This window comes from Heptranchias perlo, chromosome 8 (genome assembly GCF_035084215.1).
Source record: "Heptranchias perlo isolate sHepPer1 chromosome 8, sHepPer1.hap1, whole genome shotgun sequence".
Lineage (NCBI taxonomy): Eukaryota > Metazoa > Chordata > Chondrichthyes > Hexanchiformes > Hexanchidae > Heptranchias > Heptranchias perlo.
Window position 1 is genome coordinate 25,989,596 of NC_090332.1, and position 24,379 is coordinate 26,013,974.

General features: G+C 40.4%; 1 protein-coding gene across 1 annotated transcript in view; it reads right to left on the bottom strand.

Moving 5' to 3' along the window:
- LOC137324491 (echinoderm microtubule-associated protein-like 4) overlaps positions 1–23,858 on the bottom strand; it is a 350,494-nt gene extending 326,636 nt beyond the window's left edge. The window contains exon 1 of the mRNA XM_067988817.1: positions 23,608–23,858. Coding sequence (XP_067844918.1) covers positions 23,608–23,632 — 25 coding nt within the window. The 5' untranslated portion in view covers positions 23,633–23,858. The remainder of the gene's footprint in view (positions 1–23,607) is intronic.
- Positions 23,859–24,379: the final 521 nt, after the last annotated feature.

The window sequence follows — 24,379 nt, forward strand, 5'->3', positions numbered from 1 at the left end:
AGTAGAAGTGGGTATAATAGAAATTGAAGGCATTTATAGTTATCTCCAGAAACCTGCAATTGCCCTCACTAAGTTTTAAAAATGGACTTATTTAGTGCAAATGGACCACTCAGATGAAAGAGGAAACTATATTCACATTACTGTATGTCTAATTTAATGTTTGTTCCTCAGTTTTGCTGTAAAAAAATCCAACAGAATCCACAGTACACTATTCAGAATTCCACCATCCTATTTATTAGGAATTGCAACAGACTTCAATTAAATTGCAAAAACATACCCATGTGTCAAAATAAACAGCAACAGTAAGTTTGTAAATGCTCATTTTCCCTTAATAATCTTAACAGTGACTGTGCTGCCAATGTTGCTCCACGACATATTTACAGTAAGGGTGAAACAGACAGGTAGCATTCACACGTACGCTACCCAAAAATATTAAATTGTTTAAAAACTGAATTACCAGACTGTGAGAAGGAGGCAGTGCTAGTCATTTGGCATTGCTGACCCACGCGGGGTCTTTCATAGCGGTCATTTCGGCCAGAATTTCCGGAGCTGGTTAATTGACAATTCCATGCCCACCTGACAGAGAAGCCACTTTTATATTTATCCTTGACCAGAGGCTCCTGTAGCTTGAGCCACCCACAGCCAGGTGAAGATAAAACTGCTAGAGTTTGTTAGGCCTGCAGCCAAGAACATCCATTTTTCACTCGGTCTTAGTGCTTGCTGTACTAACTCTGCCACTAAAAGTATGGAAACACGATCTGCAAGCATATCATCATAATGTTACAGCACGCCATCAAGTTCATGTCAGTGTCATGACAACTCCATAACGTAGTTCATTTTATTGTACTAGATACTTTGCGTATCATAACCAACGGATCATGTCACGACGCAATTATGTTGTGCATCTCCAAAGTATTGGACTGAGTGCCATCTGGGAGGCACATTTCTCCAATCCATGAAAATCATACTGTCCACTCACCAACTGCTAAGTCATCCAGACATGCCAGCTTTCATGCATTTTATGTGGACCAGGCACAATGGGATACCCCACAATGATGGGACAAACACTGGTTCTGATTTCACATCTCAGTGTGGCAGTAGTTTTTAAGCTACACAATTTAATGTAGATGTAACTCGTCTCAAGTCTTTAATCCTCAAATTTAACTCGCATATTTCTGAAAAATCTCTCACTCCCATTTCCAAAATATTGCCACTTCAGTTATTTTAGCTAACAATCTCTTTAAAAGTAGTTTGCTATCCTAGGAACCTTTAACATTGGCCAACATATTTTTGATTACGATTTTAAATTAAACAAAAAATTAAACCCACTTCTGTTCCTTAAATGTACATACTTTAGATTTGTGTCAGCTGTTGCAGAGACTGGCTAGTGACGATTTTACTCAAATCTGTTTATACAACATGAGGTTGAAATCTGAGCAGATCATAGAAATGTATTTTCTCTTATAACTGCAGTCGGGTTGAGGCTGCTAATTCCACTGAAGTAAATGCATGGAGTCAGTCACACATATTTTCATTATGAATTTTCATACTATACAATAGAGCATGGCTGCACCATAGAGACCAGCTCCCAATGCAGAGTATAAAAGGAGAGTGAAACACAGAAATTGTTCTCCTTAAACAGAATCAAAAAAATCCATCAAGGATAAAAGCATCTCACCATTTGTCCTACCTCTATCAAAGTTCCTAGCCTCCACATCACACTTTTTTTGACAAAGCAGCTTATATCAGCAGCTCATCAAATGGGGAATTTGGTGGTCTGAGGCTTAAGCCTACTATATCATGACAATGAACTAGCTCATATTGTCCAACAGATAATTGTCGCATTGCACTAATTAATTTTTTGCAAATATATGGGCTTAATACTGTAAGCAGAGCAGCTCAAAAATATTTAATTTAGTAATTTTAGCATAAGCTAAAGTGCATCTAAATTGCATCATGCTTTGGTACCAACCAAACAGCACGTCAAAAAGAGGAATTAATTTGTGTGGTTAGTGTTTTGTCTAGTTCTTTGTTGATCAAAACAAAAATGCCCAATGGCACTGCCATCTAGTGTTACTGCAAGATATTATTTGATCAACAACGGTGCTTCTAGGGGAGTAGCCACAGCAGGAAAAAGGTTAACAAATTGAAAATTGCCAGCAATTGCACCCAATAAATTACAGTTGATATCTTTCATCAATCAATGAGAAAAAAATAATTCTACAGCCAAATATGGCCATTTCAGTTGGTGTAATTATCATCCAATAGGAGTATTTACAAACACAGAACAGGAATTCTTACAAAATAATGATTAAACTCAAGGAGTAACATTTCTCATTAATATGCTCAGCAATCTTCCACAGTTTTTTTTAAAACTACAAATGCAGAGAAGCCTCATGTCGTCACAGTTATAAAACAAATAGGCTGTTCAGTTTATTTAATAAATATTGCAAATCTATGTTCAACGTGTTAAGCAATAAAGCCTATCCACTGTCTAAAACATGTTGCAACATTATGACAAATGGAAGTGTCTACACTTTAGAAAGAAGCAATAATCTTGAAAAATTACATATTAATAAGTTCATAAAAAAGAAAATATGAGAACCAATGAATATGGCACAACTGTATTGTATTTAAATAATGCATTCAGTCATTAGACTAATTGCAAAATTACAACTTCCTCCCCAATTGCTAGAATTTGTCAGGTATCAAGATATTATAAAAGTTGCAATATACAAAACAAAATTTCTTTGCTACTGAAAAGACACACCGAAAGAGGAGAGGAAATGGTACAGGCACAGGGAATACTGGTGTTCTGCCACTAAAAGCAGAGTCCAGCAATTTACGCTTCACACTTACTGTAATACAAACATCAAGGGGTGGGGAAAGAGATAAAAGGGAGAGAGATGGTGTGTGTCAGTGAAAAATCTAGAATCAGACAGAGTGTCAGGTCCCAACTGCAAAAACAAAGTTCACTAATAATCAACTAAAAAGTATTCACCTTTTAATTTAAAATGCAGGAACATCCTTGGATTTTAAATGAAAGTTGCCAACTATTTGCTACAAAACTATTTTAAAAACTGCAGTATAATTTATAGGAACATGCTGACAAATTTAAATGATGTCATTTATTTTTCTGTTCATTGACAGATAAAGATAATAGCGGCCTCCCTCTCACACCACTATAATGTGGAGATGCCGGTGATGGACTGGGGTGGACAAATGTAAGGAATCTTACAACACCAGGTTATAGTCCAACAAATTTATTTTAAAATCACAAGCTTTCGGAGATTATCCCCTTTGTCAGATGAATGAGTGAAAAGGTTCTCAAATCGCGTATCTTATACTATGCTGGGACAGCATCACACCAATCAAAAGGTGTCGTTGTTATTCAAACAGGCCAGTCACGGAGAACAGCACGTCCCAGTACACTGGATATACATTGTGTCAATCACACAGGCAGGCAGAAAGAAACCCAAAATGGCAGAGAGAGAGAGAGACAGAGAGAATATTAAAAAACATATAATTTTTTTCCCCCCTTGACACATTGACACAATGTATATCCAGTGTACTGGGACGTGCTGTTCTCCGTGACTGGCCTGTTTGAATAACAACGACACCTTTTGATTGGTGTGATGCTGTCCCAGCATAGTATAAGATACGCGATTTGAGAACCTTTTCACTCATTCATCTGACGAAGGGGATAATCTCCGAAAGCTTGTGATTTTAAAATAAATTTGTTGGACTATAACCTGGTGTTGTAAGATTCCTTACATTTGTCCACCACTATAACCCTGCGCTGCAGATGACCTCCAGATTAATGATGCAAGCAATAATTTCTATCCCAACTTTCCACTCAGAATTCAAACACCTTGGTCTTTTTCAGTCTTATCTATCCAGCTGGCTTTGCTGTCAATCCCTAAATCCACAGCATTTCTCTTATAATTTCAAAAAACTATGTCTTATGATTCTACATGTTAAAGTGTAGTGCACAGAATGTATTTCTTTTCAATCCATGTCCTTCCTTAATTTAAATATTTATACTATAAATATACAGCTACATAATTTTCCATACTCTCAATAAAACTTGCAGTGATGAGATCAGTATCAACTCTTCAGTACGAATTGTCATCCATGCATCAGTAATACGAAGCACAGTGGCTGCCATAAAAGTGAATCGCTGGTGCAGAAAAGAAGACATGAAACCAATCCCTGCTTTTAGAGGCCAGGTTATGATTGTGAGGAAAGACTGCAGGATTTTTTCAGACTTTTCAGCAAAGAGAAGGCTGCATAAAAGAATAAAAAATAGTAAACAGCATAGAAAAGATTAAAACTGGAATACTACTTCTAATTAAATAACAGTAACAGTAATACTGACAAGGAAGCAAAGATTCAAACTGGGAAAAGGCTAATTTGGAACTGACAACAGGTTGTTCTTCAGACAAAAATTGGTCAACGTATGGAATGATCTTCTGGATTAAAGTAGTGAAGAAAAAAAAATGGAATCATTTAAAAAGCAGTTGGATGCAGGGATTGGGGACAAGGGTTGTAGGTCTTCTCTCTATTGCAGAGCTGGAATGGCCTGAATGAGCTTCCTCATCTGTCTTTATGTTCTGAATTAAATCCATCCATAACATTGACCATATATTATAAAAACTAGAACACCTGGGAGCGATTTCAATCTTCTGGTTCACATGACAGAATGAGATTGAGCATCATCTGAACCCTCCCCCCAGATTAGGTTTATTGTCTTATAGCTACTCCAGGGGGGTGATTTTAGGAGGCAATTGCGGGTGCATTGGGGGCGCGGGCTCCGAAATTCGTGAAAATCCCATTCGGGTTCGAAAGCCGGCTCCAACCCGCCGACTTCCAAGTTTCCCAGGGACCCACCTGTGTGCGTGTGGGCGACCTGAAAACGGAAGTCCCGCCAGCAATTAAAGCCGGCAGGATGCCAGTTAAAGAGCCAAATGTACCTCATTGAGGTACTTAATCTGTCACAGATAAAATGCCTCAAGTAGTTAGAAAGATTTTTAAACTTACCTGGGCAGCTTGCCCACCCCTTCTGACTCGAAGGGCCGGATCAGGGAAAAAGAAACTAAATAAATTTAAATAAAAAAAACATACAAGGAAGTGAAAACACTACATGCACCTACCTTTGAAACCTGCATCGATGTCCGATGTCTCCCGCACCGATGTCCCCCTCTTCGCCCTCCCGGTGTCCCCTGATCTTCCCCTCTTCAGCTCCCGATCTTCCCCTCTGCCCCTGGTCTTCCAGTCCAGAGCCGGACCTTCCATTCTCTCCCCACCCCCGGTCTTCCATTTCAGCACTGGATAACATCTGGCTCTCTCTCCTTCTCGCCCCCCCCACGTTGCAGCTCCTGATGGCAGCCAGCCTGTCGATCAGGCTAGCTGCTGGGCGCGAAACCCGGAGAGGACGTTAACCAGCGTCAATCAACGCGCGATCACGTCGGAAACGGTAAGTTTGGTTCATGCGGGTTTGCCACGCGCCCAATCGCAACCCCCACCCCCCCGGCTGTCATCCCACCTCCCCGTTAATATTGGGGCCCTGGTAACCATTAAGCTCCATGCAGTTATGTTTTCCTAGATAAATGTTTTTATCATATTCTAAGGAAGGTGCCTTTCTCAGAATTTTTTTTCTGGACTGCTCTTGATGCATCCATGTCCTTCTGAAATTAATATGGCACCAAAATGAGTTGATGTTAACTATAAACACTAATGCTACAACCCTCCTATTCCTCCTGGTCATATTCTCCAATTTTTCATCTTTCAGCATCCACTCATGCACAGCAAGGATGGGAAGAATTCTTTAAAAAGCGGATCTGAAACATCTGTTGTAAAGATTTAGTATGAAAATATTAATCAAGACGTATAAATAAAGTACATCACATATGCCTTATTCTTGATAAATATATATGGTTGACAATGACAGGAGAATTACAACTCATCTCGCTGATGTGGGAATTCCTAAATGCTTCGAGCATTCAGGTAAACACACTTGCAGACAGTGTCCCCAACTGCACAGATTCAAACTCAAAGTTACTGAGCTTGAGGAACAGTGAGATATTCCATCACACCTGAAAGGCAGAGGGCTTTCTGGAACACCCATTCTAAAAGGTGGCCACTTCACAGGTAGAGGATAAAGGATTAGAAAGTCGGTGGTCATCTGTTAGGGTGAGAAGAGGAGTAGGAAGGAAGTGCAGGAGTGCTGAGGGCAGTTCCTTGGCAAAGAAGCTTTCCGCACTGAATACTTGGTCCAAGGATGATGACTCGGGGGAGAGCAACCACCGCACCATCACCAAGTTCCTGCACATAAATCTCCCGGAGGAGGAAGTGTTAAGTGGAGGAATGCAATAGTAGTGGGAGATTTGATACTAGAGGAATCATAGAATTTTACAGCACAGAAGGAAACCATTTGGTTCATCATGCCTGCGCCAGCTTTTTGAAAGAGCTATCCACTTAATCCTATTTCCCTGCCCGTTCAAATTTATGTTTTACAAATATTTATCCACGTCCCTTTAAAAGCTATTATGAATATTGTTTCCACCGCTCTTTCTTGTAGAGCATCCCATGTGCTAACAATCTTCCAAGTTAAAAAACTCTCCTAAACTCGGCCTTTGTCCTTTTGATTATCTTAAATTTATGCCTAGTTAGTGAATTATCGACCAGTGGAAATAGGTTTTCCCAATTTAACTTATCAAAACCACTCATACTTTTGAACACCTTTGACAAATCTCCTCTTAACCTTTTCTGTTCTAATGAGGAGAGCATCAGTTTCTCAGTCCGTTCTCATAATTAAAGCCTCCAGTCTTTGGTATTTTAATTAATCTTTTCTGTGCCCTGTGATCTTCACAAAGAAAGGAGCCCAAAACTGGACCATCACTTTTGTAATCGTAAACATGCGTCCAAAACGGTGAGATACTTCCCAGGTGGCAGGGTAAGGAACATAACAAAGCAGGCGTACAAACTGCTTGTGGCCAGGGTTGGGTTGGGTTGGGGAGGGGAGGGGCGGGGGGAAAGAATAGTGAAAAACAGAAGCTGTTTTGACACGAACCATGACAACAGAGATTCAGGTGCTGCAAAAAGTTCTAAGTTTTAGGTGATGAGATTTTGTAAAAAGGACCTCCATGGTAGTACTCTCAGGTTTACCACCAGTACAAGTACCATGCATGAGCCAGTACAGGAATGGCCAAATTAGGGATATAAATGCATGTCTGAAGAAAAGGCGTAGGAGGGTGTGGTCCAAATTCCTGGGGGGAATTGGGACCAGTTCTGGGCAGCTGTGAGTTGTACTAACAGGGCAGCCTACACCTAAAAGGAGCTGGGACTCTAGGGTTGCCAACCCTTCAGGATTGCCCTGGAGTCTCCAGGAATCAAAGATTAATATCCTGGACACTGCTGCAAGCAACCCAGGAGAAGAAACATTGGGGCACAAAAAAGATTGTGTTTATTCATTTTCTTTGAATATTTTCATTTATTAGTTATAAAAATATTGGAGATGGGAAAAAAGGCTGTTTGACTGGGTGGGGTAAGGTGGTTGGAGGCGGGAAGTCATGTGATGAAACTTCCAACAATATGTCCAACCAGAGTTGGCTGCCCTAGACCAATATTCTAATGGGAAGATTAACTACAGCTGTGGGGGCGGAGAGGGTTTAAAATAATGTGTGAGGAGAAAAATCAAAAGATTAGAGTAGCAAGTTTGGAATAGATTAGAGTAGCTAGGTATATAGGAATAGGAATAAGGAGAAAGAAAGATTGAATGGGTTTAACAGGCCATGATAGTTAAAAAAACGACAAAAAAGAAATTGCCAAACTAAGGGAATCCAAACTAAAAATTAATATATAGAGTATAAGAAACAAACACTTGGAACTAGAATCATTGATTCAAATAGAAAAATCATGACATAATAGCAGTAAGTAAAACATGGTTACACCTGGGTCAGGATTGGCAATTAAACATCCCCGCACATAAAATTTCTAGGAGGGATCGGGATTGAAGAAAGGGAAAAGGGTAACAGTATTAAAGACAATATCATAGCAATTAAAGTGGTCGAAACAGAATCCCTTTAGATTGAGCTGAGAAATAGCAAGGAACTGGTCACATTACCAAACAATGAAGAGTGGAAAGGAAATTGAGGGTGAAATTTGTTCAGAAATCAGAGAGGTAAATATTAACAATAGAGATATAATTTAGGAGATTTTAATAAACCAAACAATAAACTGGGCTGGGCAAGATATTTATTTTGAATACCAAAAACAGGTAGGTAAGTCCTAAGGGAGTACTTTCTTTTCAAAGGACTCCCCCAACCTCTGGCTTACAAGCAGCCAAAAGGATAGAGCACAAGTGGGAGGTAGTTACATTTAAACTAGTTAGATTACAGTGTCCTGTTCTGGTCACCGACATACAGGCAGGCATTCAAGCCCTGGAGGCGAAGGAGAGCAGAGCTACATGGGCTAAGTTATGATGAAAGACTGGAGAAACCTTTCAACCTTGAAAGGATGTGGCCAAGAAACAACTGAATTTGAGGGGGTGGTTATAGCCGCTTTCTGAATGGATAGGCTATTGTGGGTTAAATGGCCTTCTTCATCTACATCTATCTTGTGATTTCCCAGAATGAAATAAAGATAAAAATTGATGATTTTCTAGTCCAGGTATTTTTGATCAGAGTACTGTACAGTTTAAACATAAGTTCCACTTATACTCTATCTTTTTGACTACATTTAAGTCACAGAGAACAACCACTTTGGGTCTTATTCCCTCCTCAGCCGTTCTGGTGACATAAGTTCTAGGGGCAGGCTGCCTATATCCCAGAATGGCTCCATTCACAACAGGAGCTAGAATCTTGGACAAGTCAAGTTTGTTCTTCCAAGTTTAGGAAGCTCTGGTTCAGCCCCCCAATCAATCCAAAGTGTCAACTGCTACCTACAGTAAATAGAGCCACTCCGTCTTCATAACAAAGCAGAGGAGGAAAGGAAACTAAAATGAGTTGCTGTGTAACTTAAATTTTAAAAAATCAATCATATACATCTTTACTTCACAACAGGTAATTATTGTAGTTATCTAGGCAGAGAACAGAAAGTACTTGCTGGGACCTCTATTCCCTATTAAATAATATGACAACAGGTCAGTGCTTTTAAAACTTGTGTGTCTGGGACTTCTGCAAATGTTGATGTATTCTGAGAAGCCCCTGTAATAACTTCTGAAAGACAGGGAAAACAGTGCTATGATTTAAGAAATGTTTATTAGTACACAGCAAATCGGCAAGTCAGGAAATACAGAATTCACAAGGCACTGTGCTCAAAGCACATGGTATGTTCAGCCCTAACGGACTTAAATTTGATGACTGAAAATCTATGCACTAGCAGCACTTTAATTTACTGATCAACAAACACCATAAATGTATTTTTTACCTCTTACTTTATGCAGATTTAATCTCTTATTGTGTAGTCATGTTTAATACTGCACTGCTCCTAAATGAGTCTGTCTGCCCCATCTTGTGCTGCTTGCCAAAATACATTACCTTAATATTTACCAGCATTAAAGGTCATTTGTCAATCAACTCCCTTAGTGCCAAGTTTCTCTGGATCCTTCCGAATGTGCCTCTGCAATACTATTTGCCTTTCTGTAAAATTTTGTATCAGCAAATTCAGACTTGTTACATAATTCAACCAAGATCAATTATGAAATGAAGAACGAACAGTAGGCCTAAGGGAAATCCTTTGAAGCTCAACCACTCACTATCCCTCCACAAACAAAAAGCTACCATAATACATTTGTTTTTTTTCCCCCACATTTGCATGAAAAAATACTAATGGATATACAAAAATCCCTGTTCCACAGGTAGCGCATCGCAAAAAATTTTGACCTGATTTTTTTGAGCGACAAAAAAAAACTTAATTTCCTCCCCCCCACCACCACCCCGTCCCCGAAATTAAAAACATACAAGTATTATAAATAGACCATGCCCTGGCGAAGCATGTGATATGATAAATCTGTCCACAAGTGAAGCTGACCGGTCAGCTTGTGGACAGATTTATCAGATCACATGGTTGGCCAAGGCACAGTCTATTTATAACATTTGTTGTATGTTTTCAACTGGGAAAAGAAAAAAAATAATTTTAAGGGAATCTTTTATTAAGTTTCATTCCTCATTACAACATTGCATGCTTGCTAAACATCCAATAAGGGCCTCTTTTGGCCCTGGGTCATACTTCTAGCCATTGTCCATTAGCCATTATAACAAGGCTAACTAGAGATGCCACAAGACTTCACCATCATATTTTCCCATCTTCCACCTCCTGCAGCTGTCTACTCAGTGTCACTATTCCAGTCAGGTCTTCCCGTATATAGTAAATTATTTATCTATTGTACCGTATGTATAGTTATCTACTTAACACCAGTTATGGGGAAGTTAATGGAAGAATGTCATTAGGGGTAGAGTGACTGAGCACTTGAACAAATATGAGCCAGCATGGCGTTGTTAAGGATAAGTCTGAAGAATCGAGTTGAATTTTTTGAGGCGGTCACTAATAAGGTAGATAAGGGAGTGTCGATGGATATTATCTATATGGACTGCCAGAAGGCACTTGATAAGAGATTATTAGCGAAAATGAGAGTGCACAGAATTGGAGGTAGCCTTTTGACTTGGGTTCGAAATTGTATTCTACCTCCCAACCAGAGAGTGAGCATTAAGTACACGTACTCTGATTGACAGGATGTGACAAGTGGTGTTCCCCAGCGATCTGTTACGGGGCCTCAACTTTTCACCATATTTACTAATGACTTGGATGAAGGAAGAGTTGTATATCCAAGTTTGCAGATGACACTAAGTTAGGAGGGACATTAAGTGGTGCAGATGAGAGCAGGCAGTTGCAAAGGGACATAGACAGATTAAGTGAGTGGGCAAAACTATGGCAAATGGAGTTTAATGTGGGCAAGTGTGAGGTCATCCACTTTGGATCCAAGAAAGATTAAATCGGAGTATTTTCTAAATGGTGGGAAACTAGGAACTGTAGAGGGACAAGGAGATTTCAGAATCCAAGACAATCAAAAAGGCTAATGTTGAGCTTTACCTCAAGAGGACTGGAATACAATAGTGAGGAAATGATGATTCAGTTGTATACAGCTTTAGTCAGACCCCATCCGGATGACAGCATTTACAGTGTTGGGCACCGCACTTCAGGAATGATATATTGAAAGGGATACAGCACAAATTCACCAGAATGATACCAGGGCTTAAAGGGTTAAATTAGGACGACAGGTCGCATAAACTTGGCTTGTATCCCATCGAGTTTAGAAGGTTGAGGGGTGATCTAATTGAGAGGTTTAAAATGTTAAAAGGATTTGATAAGGTAGATACAGAGAAACTATTTCCTCTGGTGGGGAAATCAAGAACAAGGGGACATAGTCTTAAAATTAGAGCTAGGCCATTCAGAAGTGAAATCAGGAAGCACTTTTTCACACAAAGGGTCGTAGAAATCTGGAACTCTGCCCCCCAAAAGGCTATGGATGATAGAACAATTAGAGCTTTCAAGACTGAGAGAAATAGATTTTTGTTAGGTAATGACATCAAGGGATATAGACCACAGGTAGGTAAATTGAGATGAGGCACAGATCAGCCATGATCTAATTGAATGGCAGAGTAGGCTCAAGGGGCTGAATGGCCTACTCTTGCTTCCATTGTTCTCATTCATCCCTTTATAAAATACCTCATGTAACAATATATTCTAACTAAGCCATTTTCATTTGACTTTCTTCTTGGAAACAAGACTACTTCCAAAATATAGAGTTTAACTGAATAAATTATTAAAAAAAGAAATTTTATTTCTAGCTTACATCAGAGTTACTGAAACTTATTAATTTTAATGCATTTTCAATATTGTTTTCAAATGTTAAATGTTTCAATATAGCACAATTATATCAGAAAATCCAATGTTTCGGTTGTACCCATGACTCGTATACTAATGGGCAAGATAGTGAGCGATTCCACTCCAGGATGACTGCGCATCAGGTTCCCAGGTTATAAAATTTTGCATGAAGGTGTGACTTGTACTGTAACAGGTGCTGTATAAGACTGTAATCAAATCTTAGGGCTCAGACATCAAACTGTTTATCTGCCACCTAAAGACTGGATGACTGCCCTGTAAATTTACTGACAGCTATCTGGTATTACTCAATGTGTCATAATAACCTTATAAGTGTCTATAATTAATTATTTTGTTGTTGTGTAGATGAGGCTTTTGATATTGTAAATTTTCATGTTCATTGAAATCAAAATGCTGGCCGATGGAAAATGTTCCACTTTTTCCATTTACTGTTACCATTAAGTACTGCTCCCAGGTTATGGATCACATGTAGAGTAAAGCTCTACAGCTACTATGCCCCAACATGCCTCAAGGAGAAAGGAAAGTCAAGGATACTTTTGGTTCAAAGTAATAACCCCTTTTTGTAAAAGAAAATAAATCTCACCAGAAGTGTTTTCTTTAAAATCCATTTTATTACTGCTATGGAAGCTCTAAAGTAGGATCCTGCTCCGGTGGAGTCAATCGCAGGGAATGTTCCTTTGTAACCCAAGCGGCTCTACAACAAGGAGCAGTAGCTGCAACTTCAAACCAGTCAGAGCACTACACTGGAGCATCCATGCTGCAGACTGAAAAATCTGTGTTCCAAGCCTGCCTGTAGTTTCCTAGGGTCAGGCTGCTCTGGGGATAGCCACAGATCAATTTGAAGTCACACATCCTGTTGCTTGCAATGATGCACAGATTTGCCTTCTCCATACCTTTTCCATTTATTATCATACACACCACTATAAAGTCACCTCTCAGACAACTCCTGCCAAAAAACTGAAAATCCCAATTTTCTCTAGTTTTCCTCATAATTCAGTTCCAATGACCATTCTTGTGGCTCTTCTCTGCACCGCCTCTAATGTGTGAATGCCTACCTTGCGTCTCACTAACCACAGCTGTGGTCTCACAATATACAGTTTAAGCACAATTTCCTGACTTGTGCGCCACTATGAGCTAGAAACAACAACAATTTCTTGCATTTAAAGAGCGCCTTTAACGTAGTAAATCGTCCCAAGGTGCTTCACAGGAGCGATTTTCAAACAAAATTTGACACCGAGCCACATAAGAAGATATTAGGACAGGTGACCAAAAGCTTGGTCAAAGAGATAGGTTTTAAGGAGCGTCTTAAAAGGAGGAGAGAGGGGTAGAGGGGGTTACAGAGGGAATTCCAGAGCTTAGGGCCTAGGCAGCTGAAGGCACAGCCGCCAATGGTGCAGCAATTAAAATTGGGGATGCACAAGAGGCCAGAATTGGAGGAGTGCAGAGATCTCGGAGGGTTATAGTGCTGGAGGAGGTTACAGAGATAGGGAGGGGCAAGGCCATGGAGGGGTTTGAAAACAAGGATGAAAATTTTAAAAATCGAGGTGTTCCCAAACAGGGAGCTAATGTAGGTCAGTGAGCACAGGGATGGTGGGTGAACAGGACTGGGTGTCATCAGTGTACATGCGGAACCTAACACTGTGTTTTTGGATGACGTCGCCAAGTGGCAGCATGTAGATGTGGAATAGGAGGAGGCTAAGGATAGATCCTTGGGGGACTCCAGAGGTAACAGTGCAGGAGCAGGAAGAGAAGCCATTGCAAGTGATTCCCTGGCTACCACTGGACAGATAAGAATGGAACCAGGCAAGCGCAGTACCACCCAGCTGGACGATGCAGGAGAGACACTGGAGGAGTATGGTGTGGTCAACCGTGTCAAAGGCTGCAGACAGGTCGAGAAGGATAAGGAGAGATAGTTTACCATGGTCACAGTCAAATAGGATGTAATTTGTGGCTTTGATAAGGGCCGTTTCAGTACCATGGCGAGGCAGAAACCTGATTGGAGGGATTCAAACATGGAGTTGAGAGAAAGATGGGCAGAGATTTGAGAGGCAGCCACACGTTCAAGGACTTGAGAGGAAAGGGAGGTTGGAGATGGGGAGGTAGTTTGCGAGGACAGAGAGGTCAAGGGTGGGTTTTTGAGGGGGAGGGGGGTGATGATAGCCGATCTGAAGGGGAGGGGGACAGTACCTGAGGAGAGGGAATGATTAACAATATCAGCTAACATGGGGGCCAGGAAGGGAAGTTGAGTGGTCAGCAGTTTGGTGGGAATAGGGTAGAGGGAGCAGGAGGTGGGTCTCATGGTCAATATGAACTCGGAGAGGGCACGAGGAGATAGGAGAGAAACTAGAGAAAGATGCAAATTCAGGGCTAGAACAGGGGAGCACCATAAGGGAAGTTTAGCTTGTTGGGCACGGGGAAGGGAGGGAAGTGGCAGAGGCATCTGAACGGATGTCTCAATCTTAGTGACAAAGTAGTCCACGAGCTTCTCGCACTTCTTGTTGGAGGTGAGGGTGGAAGAGGCGGGGAGAGGGGTTTAAGAAGATGGTTTGTCGTGGAGAAGAGAAGCCGGGGGTTATCTTTGCAATCCAGAATGATCCTGGAATAGTGAGCAGTTTTGGCAGAGGAGAGCAGGACCCAATACTGCTTTACATGGTCCAGCCAGATCTGGCAATGAATGGCTAAACCAGTTGTCCGCCATAAACGTTCAAGTCCACATCCCTTGGACTTAAGGAAGCGGAGATGAGGGCCGTACCGGGGGAATGACCAGGGTGAAAGAGAGTAATGGTTTTAATGAGAACAAGGGCATCAAAGGTGGAGATTAGGATGTGATTGAGCGGATCGGTAGCTGCAGAAATGTTGTGGTGAATGGAGGGCCAAAGGCTATAGACAGTTGGGAATTTGAAAGTGTCATTGTAAGTGACTTGGGGAAGAGTTTTTTTCCAGGGCTGAACACAGAAGGAAGTGGGGTTGGGAGGGGTAAGGGGGATGTGGGTGGAGAGGGATACAAGGAATTGATCAACGATGGCCTTATCCGTGATTGACACAATGGGAGTAGAGAGGCCATGTGAGATGGCAAGGTCGAGGGGTGGCTGTGATTATGGGTAGGGGAGTTTATATGGAGGGAGAAATTAAGGGAGAATAGGAGGGCAGTGAACTCAGGAGAGATGATGGTGGTTGAAATCACCAAGGACAAGAAGTCGCTCGGTTCTGAGGCTGAGGGAGGAAAGCAGTGAAGATATCTTGGTGAGAAACTTAGGTGAACGGTAGAGAACGAGGATTTTAAAAAGGTGAGAGAGAGGTGGAACAAGGTGAGATGCTCAAAAAAGGTGCCAGAGGAGTAGGGGGACACACCAAGGTGTGATTTGGTGATAAGGGCCACACCGCCACAGCGGTGGTCCGGGTAGGGCAAGTGGTGGAAGATACAGCCAGGCAGGGAGGCTTCATGCAGGGGGAAGGTGTCATCACCCATCAGCCAGGTTTCTGTCAAGGCCATGATGTCAATGCAATCGTCCACAATAAGCTCATGGATGGCAAGGGCCCTGATCACAAGTGAATTTGGAGGGGACGAGTGGGATGTGAAGGAGATTGGCAATATTAGCCCCCAGCGGGCACGCTGGACGGGAAAGTTGGTGGGAGTGTAGGTTGGGGTTGCTGCTTAAAAGGACGCAGCGACGAGTGTCTCAATGGGCCCTCTGGAGGATGCCAAGAGACGCACAGAGGGAAGCTGTAGGTTTATTTAAAGAGGGAGTCAAGCCTGGGACAGCGGCAAGAGAATAGGACGATTGAGGGGGTGCTGAAGGGATGGGGTAAAGATTTGGGGGTGGGGGCAGAGTATCTGAGAAAGGAGAAATGAAGGGAGGCATGATGACAGGAGAAAGGGGCCTAGGAGGGGTAAAAAGAAAAACAGTGAAAAAGAGGAAATAGGAGTGATGGGATAGGGTCCGGAGTGGCAGCGAAAAATGTGAATGGACAAAGGTAACTCAAGTTACATAGGCGTAGATACGTAGAAAGATTGGGATAGATATGTCCTGGTAATAAACAGGGAAGAAAGAGGAGACAATAGTTCAGTACTGTGCTTGCTTTGTTGACTGTCGCAGTCATTGGACACAACTGAGCATCAAGTCTACTAAATAGCCTACATCTCAATTTCACCCCTAACAATTTATGGACTACATATGTTGCTTTTTTTTCTTCATATGTGCAGTACTTTATACTTGTCCATATTAATAGTCATCTGCCATCATCTGCAAAGCTACTGATTCCAAGTCATTAAAGTAAATTAGGTACAGTATGGTCCCAACACTGGTCCCTGGAGCACTCCACTGGTTTTTGATAATGAGTTAACATTTTTAAGAAAATTCATCCAATTCTTACATTGTAACACAGGTTAATCTACTTTTATATATAGGCACAAACAGTAATAAAAATAGAAATATTACAGTGACAAAGCAACATCCCAAAGTCCTTCAATAGTTTTCTTCGACTACAGGTACTGTCATAAGTTGCTCCCTGGCCCTCAACAAAAATAAACAAACAAACAATTAAAAGCCCATATAGTCAGATGGGCTGTCCAGAGCAATTACATTGCGACTGGAGGAGCACACAACATCAATAGAAATTTTTCACTAAATTATATTGTTTTTCTTTGTGTCAGTGAATATGTGATGCATTTTTACAGCGTGCTCCTTGGATCACCACACTGTCTATAAAAGGGTTTTTGTATTCCCAAATCATGTACAAGATTTAAAGTAGCCCTGAATGTACATTATAATGTATTCAGATGGGCACGTGGAGGTATTATAAATAGAATACATAACGGCTGACAGTTCAAGTATAACCCCAGCTGAGGCTAGCCATAAATCATTTGAGAGTTACCAGGTCTCTCTCTTCCTCATTTATTATATCATACTGCGAGCCATTACCTAGTCTCTTTACTGAAATGATCACAATAAAACATTTTAACTGACATTGCACATCAACCATACAACATCTAAAATAATTACTGAAATACAATGATCACAGTGCAAAAGAACTCAAGTCCTATAATTAAACAGTGCTTTGATTTTACAACGTGTTTATATAAGTTTTTTTTGAATCAAAGAAAGAAAGGCTGATTGCATCAGCAACTTCCAAAAATTATAGAATTTATGGCTCCCTATTTCTTTATTAAACTTGCAGTAATGGCATGAGAAAGCATTAATCCCTTTGTGTGAAGATCATCCCACATCAAGCCCTGTGTTCTTGTGGCTGATGACATCAACTGAATCTTTATAAAATTAGATTATGTTTTGAATTACAATATATACCAGATATGTTAGTCTCTGCAATATGAAGCAATACATTTGGTGTTGTTGCAATTCAAATTACAATATTGACTGCAACAGCCTACTGTCTGCCACCGTCCATCATACTGACCATCGCCACAAAAACTCAACAGAAACAAAAATTCCCACAAACTCCAGGTCTATGTCGTGCACAACATAAACTGAGGTTTAACATATGCAGTTGGTCTCCTGCTCAAGCTGTGCGGTTGCAGCCAAAAGACATCATCTGATCACCTCAATACATTACTCTTTTTTTAAAAAACACACAGAAGCCTATGTATTATTCTACACGTTGGAGCAGAAATTATGACACTCTGGTGCATGTGTAGGGCCTCGCTAGATAAGAGCGCAGGGCACTATTTCAGGGCTATAAAGTTGTAGCCCTATCTACAACCCCATCTAGTCAACCTCTGCATCAGCAGCAGAATCTGTAATGTATATAGGTGCATCTTTCGCTCTAAAAACTGTGCAGTATTTTTCTGTAAATCCTTAACTCCCTCCCTCAAGTAAGAGGGACAAGAAAAAAAATACCAAAAATATTTTAAAGGGCCTTTACATCATTTCAACTGATGCTATTATGCTTTGACCTGGGGTCAAACATCTCCTACCTGTGTTCCATGATTTTTTTAAATTGAGAAGCCACGTGCAGGGCCAAGACACATAAACCAGGCTACCACGAAGATTGAAAAGAATAAGAGACAACCAGATAAATCAGGGAGTAATTAGATGACACTAAATTTAGGTTTCAACAGGCTGAATATCATAGGAAGGAGGAAAGGCTAAGGGGAACAAGGAACTCCACAAGGTTAGTTATAGTAGGAGACTGACATGACGTAATTTCAACAGTGAGCATGTAGGCAAGAAAGAGAGCATGTAGAACAGGGTATTTGGAACTTTGAATCATAGAATCTTACAGCACAGAGGGAGGCCATTTGGCCCATCGTGCCTGTGCCATCTCTTTGAAAGAGCTATCCAATTAGTCGCACTCCCCTGCTCTTTCCTCATAGCCCTGCAATTTTCTCCCCTTCAAGTATTTATCAAATTGAAGGAGGACAGCAATGTCTAAAAAAACTGACCAATGTAGCATTAATAAAATGGGGAAAGACAAGAAAGGTTGTGACAGTAAGACTGTCCATTAGATGACAATGTCTGTATTCTACCCATGAGGGCAAATAGTATGCTATAAGAATCTGCCTAGATATGAAAGCAGTATTCATGAATGGACTTAAGCTTTATAGTGTTAGAAGTTGTTGAGAGGGAAGAAAAGGTGCGCTACAAAAGAGGAATTCTAATTTTTTGGAGGCAGCTTTAGCAATGGAGGCCATGTGAGAGTTTCACTTGAAATCAAAGACAATACCGCAGCTAAGAATGTCAATACATGAAGAAGAGGTTGTAACTTTTGGTTAAACTAGCAAGAGAGGTGAAGAAACTGAAACTGATGTGGAACCACATGAAAATAAAATATAGCTATCATGTTGGCACTTAGATAACATACAAACTCAAACTCCAGATCTAAAAAAAAGTTACATTCCAAAAAAATATGCTGCGCTGTATATATTTTTTTTGAGTGAGTGAATTCAAAGCTGTAGTACACTGACTGGGCTCAGATGACACTTTAGACCGTAAAATCTCTCTTTGCAACTCTGGTGTCTTCCAAGCCCTCTGAATGTGTTACTGCCTTGTGACATACTCCCAGACATCATTTACTGGCTCTGCAATTTACTCTCTGGTTTCAAGTGACATCATAAATCAGAAAACCAAAGCTCAAGTGCATTAGAGGTCATCTGAACTCTGACATTAAATTAGTAGCCTCATTGCTCCTTACCACCATCCATAATGCATACCACACTCAAAATAAAAACAATCCTAATGACATTTAAAAGCAATACTGATATTACACTGATAAACCAGTGATTATAATTTTATTTGTCTCAAAATAATTTAAGAAATTATGTGCAAGTATTTCTTCCTCTAATAATTGTTTCATTATACAACTTTAACTCACAGACTTAAATTGAATGTACTACAACATGTTAAAAGAAAATTCAGTTTTCAATAAGGTTTTATTGTGGAATTATCTTATAATATCTTACCTAAACCCGTTTTCATGGTGCAATTATACAGTGTATCTTGCAATTTTTCACATCACACTGATGCAAAATGTGTAGTGCAACAGTGCCAAATTTCTATCCTTTCACTTTTTCTAGGATGCAAATCTTGGCTGCAGTGTAACTGCAAGCAATGCAAAGCCAGTTTTTTTTTTAAGTTTAAAAAGTCAGGTGGCCCACTGAATTAACTAAGTTTTTCAATGATAGAAAAGAACTGACTATCCCATCAGCTTTTCTTTCCTTTGAAATTTTATCAACAAGCAGGAGGCTAGTGAGCAGTGCACCATCATTGTATTTAAAGCATGGAGCCCTATTTTTACTAATTCAAAAGCAAAGCATCAGGCATCAATCAAAGCATCATTACACATGCTAGTCACACACACTGCTTCAAAAAACTACCAATATCAAATTTGTAACAACAACAAAATTGAAAAGAAACGTTTACAAACTTCGGCAGCAGTTGCAATATTACAGTTTCATCAGAAATATAAATGATTGGTTTGGGAGAGGAAAATGCATGACCCGATTTTAGGAAGCTGTCAGTCAGGAGAAAATTACAGCAGTTCCAACAGTATTATTAAGGCATAGCATCATTTAAACAACAAGCATTCTAAACAATTGTTACTGTTGCTGTCATAACATTATAATGATCAGAAATATAGTTACACTAGTTGGGGAGGGCAGAAAAAAAAGGAGGGAGGAACAGCAGCAGTTAATATAATTGCACCGTCCATTCACACCACATCAAAATGACAGTACTGGCAGCACCACTGTATAAAATCACATAAGAATGTATGAATGATGTGTTACTACCATTATTGAAATATTATGATTTCATTATGGGGAGAGGGGGGAGCGAGTGGCCTAAGTTTGCGAAAATGCACACTTCAATAAAAGCTGAATTACAAAGGTTAAGAATAATTCATTCTTGCTGTTTCTGTATTATGATTATCAAAAATATCATTTATTGGTACAAGAGCAGTCAGAAGCTGCAGCATTACTCCACGTTGTCCACTCTCACCATTCCAAAAAAAATACCAGTACCAACATATAACTAAGGCATAAATACACTTAAATGACAAAAAATATGAACTTTTTAAACTACTGCTGTTGTAATATTTCATTAGAAACGAAGTTTAAATAGTTGGAGGGAGTGAGGGGCAAGACAAAGGGAAAGGTTAGATTTATGAAGCTATAAATTCGGAAAGAAATTACATTAAATCAATGTTGTCTGTTTGGGACCTTGTATATCTCGCCTCCCTCCTTCCACCTCCTCTTGTTCTGGAATCCCCCACCAGAGGAAATAGTTTCTCTGTATCTATCCTATCGAAACCCTTTTTTTTATCATTTTAAACATTTTGATTAGATCACTCTTCAACTTCCTAAACTCACGGAATACAAGATATGTTTATGCAACCTGCCCTCATAAGTTAACCCATTAAGCCATGGTCTCATTCTGGTGAATCTGCACTGTACCCCTTGCAAGGCTGATAGATCACAATTACAACCCCCTTGAGATAAAGGCCAATACCCCATTAGCCTTTTTGATTACTTTTTGTAATTGTGCAGTAGTTTTTAAGTGATGTGTGTACATGGGCACCTAAATCTCTTTGCTTTTCCACAGCTCCTAACCTCCCACCATTATGAAAATATTCCAATTTGTCTTTCTCAGATCCAAAAGCGGATAACCTCACACTTCCCCACATCGAACTCCATCTTTCATATTTTGCCCACAGATTTCTGGGGAGCATCACTTGTCATATTCCGCCATTCAGAGAACAAACCCTTTATCCCTACCCTCTGTCTCCTACTTTACAACCTAATACCAACCTATGTCACAAGATTACCTCCAATTCCACGTGTTCCCATTTTTGTTAATAATCGCTTGTGCGGAACCTTATCAAATGCCTTCTGGAAGTCCATATAGACAACATCCATAGACACTCCCCTATCCATCATGTTAGTGACCTCCTCATAAAATTCAACTAGATTAGTCAGACATAACCTACCCTTCATAAATCCATGCTGACTCTCTTTGATCAACTGATATTTGTCCAACTGCTCAGTCACTCTATCTTGATGTTAAACTGGCAGGTCTGTTGTCGCCTGTTTTCTCCCTCCTTCTTAAATAATGGAGTGAATTTTCCAATTCAAAAAAGACACAATTCCTGAATATAGAGAGCTTTGGAAAATTTTGACTAATGCATCTACATTTCCTTAGCTACTTCTTTTACTACCCTGTGGTGGAATCTATCAGGTCCTGGAGATTTACCTATTCTAAGTCAGGTTATTTTCTCCATCACCATTTTTATAACTTATATTAAATCCACTAAGTTCCTCCCCTTCACTTATTTTTAGGTTCCCTTATACTGCTAGTATTTGTCCTCTTCCCCCAGTGTGAAAATGGATACAAAGTACTCATTTAACAAGTCTAGCATTTCTTTATTATCTCACCTGCATCCATATTTAATAGTCTCATTTTCCCCTTTACCACTTTCTTGCTCCATATATGTTTTGATAAATACTTTTGTTGTTAGTTTTATATCCTTTGCAAGGTTTTTTTCATATTCCCTTTTTGCACCTTTCTTTGGATCCTTGTGTTTCTTTTTGCAGCTTGCTGAACTCCACTTTTCCTTGCATTTGTACAAGTCTTCTCTTTTAGTTTCATACTGTTTCTTACCTCATTTGTTAACCATGGTTGCTTCACTACACAAGCGGTGCTTTTAGGGGTATATACTGGTTTTATATCATCCAAGGTACTTATTTGACTACTTTCCACTGTTGTCTATAGATTTCCCCATTAACATTTCAGCCCAGTTTAATGTGGTCAATTTATTTCTCATCCCTTCGAAGTTTGCCTTACTTACATGTGATTCTCCCATTCTCCTTCTCAAACCGAATATCAAATTCAATCATATTATGGTTACTATTTGCAAGATGCTTTGTTACCGTCAGATTGTTAACTAATTCTGGTTCGTTACTCACCACTAAATCCAGTATGGCCTGTTCACTTGTCTGTTCTAAAACATTTTGTTCTAGTAAACTGTCCCAAATACAATCTAGAAATTCATTGCCTTTACTACTTGAGCTGTTCTACTTCTAGTCTATGTTAAAATTAAATTCTCCCATTATAGCCACATTGTTTTTGCTGCAAGCTTCCCTGATCTCTGTATTTATACATCCCCCTTCTACATTACTACTATCAGGAGATCTGTGGACAACTCCTACCAGAGTTTTGCATCCTTTGCTGTTCCTTTACTCTACCTTTGCCGTTCCTTTCCACTGCCTGATCACCCTTACTGAAATCCCTTTCTTCTTCTGTGGTAATTGTGTCTTTTGTCAATATTGCCACTCGACCACTCCTTTGCCAATTTCCCTTTCTAAAGATCCTATAGCCTTATTTAGCGCCCAGGTTGTAGAGACAAAGAAAAATTTGCTACTTCTGTTGCACCACTGTTTGTTTAGAAATGTATTTTTATGGGTTGAGGTTAAGATGTAAACTTTGACAGAAGCAAGCTGAATAATTTATTGCCACCACTGTTGCAATATTTTGAGCTGATAAGAAATGTAATTTTATATTTCCCTCCATAGCTCAGCTAATTTATCCTGTGATTATTAGAGCCAAATAAATCAACCCCTGCTGGAAGTGCAGGACCAGGCTTGGATAGGACAATCCCTGTGGTCAAATAATCCACTGACATTCACCATTAAGGCTCGTACAAGAATAAGGACTGGTTTGGCAAGGTACCCGAGAATGAAGGCATCTGTGGAACTGCAGCAAAGCAGAGAGTCGACATTTTCAGGCAAGGAAAGCCAGAGGAAAAAATGTGAATGTGGACGGAGAATATCCTGGTTTGAGATGGGCTCAGAGTGCGCTAGGACCCGGAGGCGCTGTCCCCTCAATGGCTGCGTTTAATCCCTCCGTTCAGCACAGACATGGCTCTTGGCTACGGCGCTGCCGTAATCCACAACCCGCAAAACCTAATCCGGCCATAAATCAACCATTCATACATAATCCTGAACGACATCTTTACACCGAGACAAGTTTCCCCACAAATACATTCGCATCCTCCCCCATGTAAACCCAACACCAACTGTCACCTCCTCCAATCTGGGCAACCGACTCCAGCAGATGTGCTTAAAAAAAATACACCAAACACAAAGTTAGCAGAAGAACCCCATCTCGGCTCCTCCGCACAGCCCTTTTTCCCCCCCTGACACTGTTTATCTCTCAGCCATTCCTTCGCGTGCTGTTTTTTCAAATAACTCACCCAAACTGCCGGCGAAACCGTCCATCTCGCGACTTGGGGAGGGGAGCAGTCCTGCGCGTGGTCTAATGTGCGTCGTGCTGTGCCTGCTCTGCCTGTCCGTTTGTTTATTTATTTATTTTTTGTTTGAATTCCTCCTCCTGTTCCAGGACACGGCGCTCAGCTTCACACTCGCGGGAACCCGCACCGCCTCAGCTTCATTTGCTGCCTGATGTTCGTCAATCAGTCACACGTTTTTCTCCCTCCCCTTCGAAACTCAAGTTACAAACGCGTTCGACGTCCGCCTCTCCCTGGCAGCCACCGTTCACCCCGGCGAGATACTGCGCGTGCGCATCTGCGTGGACTGCGGGGGCCAGGTGCCTTCTGGGAGTCGTAGTTTTTCTTTCAGTAGTTCCACTGATTTCTGTCTTTGAGCAAGAACCGTTGATTTCCTTCAAAAGTAAATGTTTACGGTGTCTTTTTAACTTAAACTTTTTTAACATTTTAAAAGTAACGCTGCTCTTTTCTTAAGATATTTGGTAATGTCTCCAACTGTGATGTTTTAAAAGTGAAAATAAATACACACAATGAGCCAGATTGTTGTAAACTCAGTCATTGTATTTTTCAGTGAGAAGAATAACGTTCTTAAAAGCTAAACCAATAGTTCTCAGTGAGTGTCTTCTGCTCCATACAAGGTAAGTTATTTACCCCGAGCCACGTTGTTTTAAAACTAAAATAAACAAGAACAGCTGTCGAATTATTATTTTGCATTCATGCAGGTGATGAACAATGTTTT